The 4,907-nt window shown below is 33.4% G+C and overlaps 1 protein-coding gene across 1 annotated transcript; it reads left to right on the forward strand.

Annotated features, from left to right (window-relative positions):
* Positions 1–429: 429 nt before the first annotated feature.
* Positions 430–3,786, forward strand: LOC149201883 (WAT1-related protein At5g07050-like). Its single transcript, XM_089401399.1, has 7 exons — positions 430–623; positions 2,105–2,167; positions 2,280–2,396; positions 2,554–2,773; positions 2,977–3,136; positions 3,298–3,424; positions 3,585–3,786. Exons 1-7 carry the CDS (start codon positions 430–432, stop codon positions 3,784–3,786), a joined length of 1,083 nt encoding a protein of 360 aa, XP_089257525.1.
* The last annotated feature ends 1,121 nt before the right edge of the window (positions 3,787–4,907 follow it).

The following is a 4,907-nucleotide window of genomic DNA, read 5'->3' on the forward strand; positions in this document are numbered from 1 at the left end:
TAATTTATAATGTGAAAACAAATTAACAACTTTCATTTAAAAATTATAAATTTATATCCATTTTAAATAAAATTTAAGAATACATACATTTAATTATGAGGAAGGAGGTAAATTGACATAAATTTATCTAAATTGCAGACAGAAATATTAGAAACGTGCATAAACCTTTCTCATTTTGAAATAGAAATATGTATATAAATTCATCTATAGCGCCGTAAATTCATTTAAATTATCAAACAATAATGCCATAAGCGTTTCAATTATAGGGTCTTGTGAGATCCTGGGGACAAACATATATTATTTAACTGACATTGTGCTGCTCCTTTGACTTTGGTTTTTCATTGCATCTTTACATATCGAGTCTGCTAACAAAATTTCTGTACATGGAAGCGAATGGGCTAAGCAGCAGCTGCAACAGGAATAGTAAAAATGGCAGTTTGTAAACAGAAAATGGAAAAGTTCCTGCCCCATCTTTTACAGGTTGCAATTCAGGTGGCATTTGCAGGCATGAATATCCTCAACAAAGTGGCTTTGGAAGATGGAATGAACAACTTCGTCTTTGTGACATACAGACATATCGTTGCCACATTGGCCATTGCTCCTTTGGCTTATGTTCTTGAGCGGTATGAACTTCTAAACCGGTCTCTTTTCTGATCTAACCTTTATTTTGGTAAATAAATATGCAACTCTCTCTTTTTTCTAAGATATATATAGTTCCACTTGTATGTGATTTCTAGCTTGAGCTTACCTACTTCATGGCTAAAACTGAGCCTATCCGGTATCTACAGATTTACTAAGTTTGCTCAAGAAAGCACAAGAAAACAGCAAAAGAAACTTGTTCATGTAAAAGAGATCCTAATGTTTGTCTGTTGGGATCACCATTGAATGCACATTGAATGTAAGCAATTCCGGTGCTACTTTGCTGTAGCTGATTCATTTGCTAAGGGGATTAATCATGGAAGCGTTTGTCACTATGATCCATCACTGTGCTTGATAATTTGCCAAGGAAAATTTTGTCATATATCCCTCACTGGGTATCTGCAAACCAGAACTGCGAGTCCAAGATAGAAACTACCTACTCTTCCCATTGGAGTTTATAACCACCTGCTTGATCTTCTCCTCCTCTCCACAAGTTAATTGTTGGAGGCATTCCTTCCAATCATAACCACTGATCTTCCACCTTATTCTTTGAGTTGCCTTCCTGAACTGCTACCTTGTATATTCAAAGAGGCAAGTGATTGCATTTCTTTAACTTACAATCTGTAATTTGAAATCAGAGATTTGTGACAAGCCCTTACCATCGAGATTTGTGACAAGCCCTTATGTTCTTTTGACATATTGGACGAGAAACAATTGCTAATTTGCTACAGTGGGAATAGCATTCCATAGCATTTTCATTCCTGGGATATTAAAGAACATACTTAATCTTACTAAATAAGAAAAAAAAATATCAGAATTTTTTTATTCAGCCCTTCCTAATACATATTTATTATAAAATAACCCATTTTTCTAACAAACCTCCCTTGTTTTTATTGAATATCTCTTTTTATACGGGGAATACCTTTAATTCCCTCTTACTTCACATCTCCCCCACCCCAATACCTGCAATATAATCACTCTATTTTTTGGCAATTTAAAAACTGCTGGTTAATGAACGTCATGATATTGATCAACAAAGTGAAGCCACATGGTTAAAGTCCCTCCGCCTTGAACTCTGAAATGAGGAGACACTTCCTCCTTTTGTGATAAAGTCCCTCTAGCTTGAACTCTGAAATGAGGAAACACTTCCTCCTTTTGTGATAAAGTCCCTCTAGCTTGAACTCTGAAATGAGGAAACACTTCCTCCTGATCCCAAGGGTGAATGTTATTCTGAACTAACGATAGGCTATGGCTTCGTAGTTGCTACAAGTACTAATCCATTCATCCCTCACAAAGCAAACATATGTTCCATCATGCATTAGCTGCAAACAACCAAGTACTCCATATAGCATTACTTTATTGTTAATCCGTAAACTTCCCATTTCTGCTTTAATCTCTCTCTCACACACAGATCAATCTGGTGATATATAGCTGTTAATATGCTCTATATCTATCATTATTGCAGAAACCAGAGGCCACCATTGACATTTTCAATCTTCTGTCAGATTTTCTTGCTTGCCCTGGGTGGGTAAGTGGGGATTGCAATTTGTTTATTGTTGTTGTTCTTTGTGCAATGTTTTCAGACCAGTACAATTCGAGCAGACCGGACTGAATTGGATAGTACTTTTTCTCCTGTGCAGGATTACAATCGGTCAGAACTTTTTCTTAGCAGGATTGTACTATACTAATCCTACTTTTGCCTCAGCAATAATGAATTTAATCCCACCCACCACATTTGTGATGGCCACTATTCTGAGGTGAAAGTTTTATCTCAATATCTTCGTCCACTGGTAATTCTCATCTTAAATTTTTCACCTAGGAATTCTATTTCGGTAAAGTAGGTTGGGCTTAATAGAATATTTTAAGTAGACGTGCCATCCGATGCTCATGCTTATTTGGTCACGTTTTGTTCAGATCGGAGAATGTCGATATGAGTAGGAGAGGGCAAGCAAAGGTCCTGGGCATCATCATATCTGTATGTGGAGCAATGGTGATGACATTAAACAAGGGATCTGAAATCAAAATAATTAATAACAGTTTAACAGTAAACAATTCCAAAGAAAACAGTAGGATATTGGGCTCCATACTGCTTCTTGGGGCTGTAATTGTTTGGGCAGCCTGGATTGTATTTCAGGTGATCATCATCGTGATCCCAAATGTTAATTTTGTCTGATACATGACTATATTCATCAGTTAACACTTTTTTACAGGTGTTGAATTGATGGTGAATGGGTGTAAGGTTACTAAAAAGTCAATTAGAAAATTTAAATGACAAGTAAATTAATTAAACAAATAACCATTCACACTTCAATGATTTTTTTGGTTCACTGCATGCAGGCTCCGGTTGTAAAAAAGTATCCAGTTCAATTATCATTGACTGCAATAATGTGTATGCTTGGAACAGTGCAATCTGGTGTAATTGCTTTGATTTGTGAACATAAGAGACCAAGCGTTTGGGTGATTGGTTGGAATATTAAACTTCTCAGCTGTGTGTTCGGTATGAAGGAATTATTGTTAAATAAAGCTGATATAGATTCACATTCCCACATATAAAAAATATATTTTTCACCCAGAGCTTGCAAAAAGTGCTATGGTGGCTGATCCAACAATTTGAGTCTAGAAAATGATGGATGGAATACAAATGGTTGTTTCAGGGAGTGATCTGTTCAGCTAGGTGTATACACAGAAAGGGGCCTGTATTTGTAGCGGTTTTCGATCCATTGTGTATTGTTATAGTTGCAGTCTTGCAATATTTCGTTCTTCGGCAAGATCTCCATACCGGATGGTTAGCAGAAAACAACATTTTCTTCACCCATTTAATGTTTGATACATCACAGTTTCTGTCATTGTGGATTTTAATGTTTGATCTGCAATGAACCCATTTTAATGTTTTCTAGTATATAACAGTTTCTGTCATTGTGCATGTGAATGTTTGATGTGTGCAGTATCGTGGGGGCAATGTTGATCCTGGTGGGTCTGTACCTTGTACTGTGGGGCAAAGCAGAGGACTATAAAGAACAGGAGGGTGAAGTTACATACAGTCCCAGTGAAGTAACAAATTCCAATGAGAATATCCTTGAAGATGGTCATGACATGGACACCAGCACTGACATTTCAAGGCCATTGCTACAAAATGGGTTTCATTAAATCATAACTTCGCCTTTATTCTTGGTTTGGGAGCTAATTGAAAAAATAGCTTGCACAATGTTTTCGTGATAGTAGCTCAACCTGTCAATTGTAAATGTCTTTCGACTACAACTCTATGGGAGATTCAAGCAAAAGTGTCATACTCATCTCTCGGCTTACTTTTTCACCATTAATATATATAATTTGAATCATGAGCAGAATTTCCACTTCTATCCTTTTCTGTTAAAAAATAATAAAGACATAAACAAATTTCACAATAATTTTTTCGTTTAAATAAAAATAAATAAAAAATTGTCATTTGATTTATGATTTAAAAGGTGTGGTATAGTTTTTAATTTATTATTTATTTATAATAAAAATTATATCCATATTTATGCAGGAATATTTATTATAAAATGATTAAAAGTATGATGTCAAAGTGGTTTTTTTATAAATTGTACACGAAATTTACTTTCTCAAAATAAATTGTTAGATAACAGATAGTTTAACCTATATATATATATATATATATATATATATAATTAATTAATTAATTTAGATTTATCTTAATTTTGGATTTACTAAATATCAAGAAGATAGTACATGTAATGAAAAGAGATTTCATCTTTCTAAAGAAGAGAGTTAAGATGGATCTAAGTTGGTATTATATAAATTCACATCTTTACATATAAAAGTAAATTTTTTATTTATTTATTTATTTTTTAAATTAAAATCTTAATTTAATCTCTATGGAGTATTCACAAAATATTTTTATTGGTAGTGATGGTAGAGGGTTTAGGAATATCTCAAAAGAATAACTTTTTTGGTTTAGATATAATTAAAACATGTTATAAAATTAAATTAAAATAAAATATTTTGATTGTGAAATGAGTTACGGTTTTTGGGTATGTGGAATTGATAAGCCATGGTATTGACTCATGGTATTCTAACAAAGCTTATTTATAAGTTAATAATATCATATCTATTTTTAAGAATCTTGTTATATTGTAAGTACCTTGTAAGTATTAAGTTTTTATGTGTTTATTATTAACTTTAAATACGGTTACAAAACTATTATTAGTCCCTCTGATCCATTTGTCAGTTGACCATTATTAGTTTAGCATTGACGAATGCAACTTACA

This window comes from Pinus tabuliformis, chromosome 2_1 (assembly GCF_031772625.1).
Source record: "Pinus tabuliformis cultivar Carrire ecotype Pingquan chromosome 2_1, CPIR1, whole genome shotgun sequence".
Classification (NCBI taxonomy): Eukaryota; Viridiplantae; Streptophyta; class Pinopsida; order Pinales; family Pinaceae; genus Pinus; species Pinus tabuliformis.

Coding starts and splice junctions, on each gene's coding strand:
- LOC149201883 (XM_089401399.1), top strand. CDS start 430: ATGGCAGTTTGTAAACAGAAAATGGAAAAGTTCCTGCCCCATCTTTTA. Junction 2,168..2,279: donor TTCTTGCTTGCCCTGGGTGG/GTAAGTGGGGAT, acceptor TCTCCTGTGCAG/GATTACAATCGGTCAGAACT. Junction 3,137..3,297: donor ACTTCTCAGCTGTGTGTTCG/GTATGAAGGAAT, acceptor TGTTTCAGGGAG/TGATCTGTTCAGCTAGGTGT.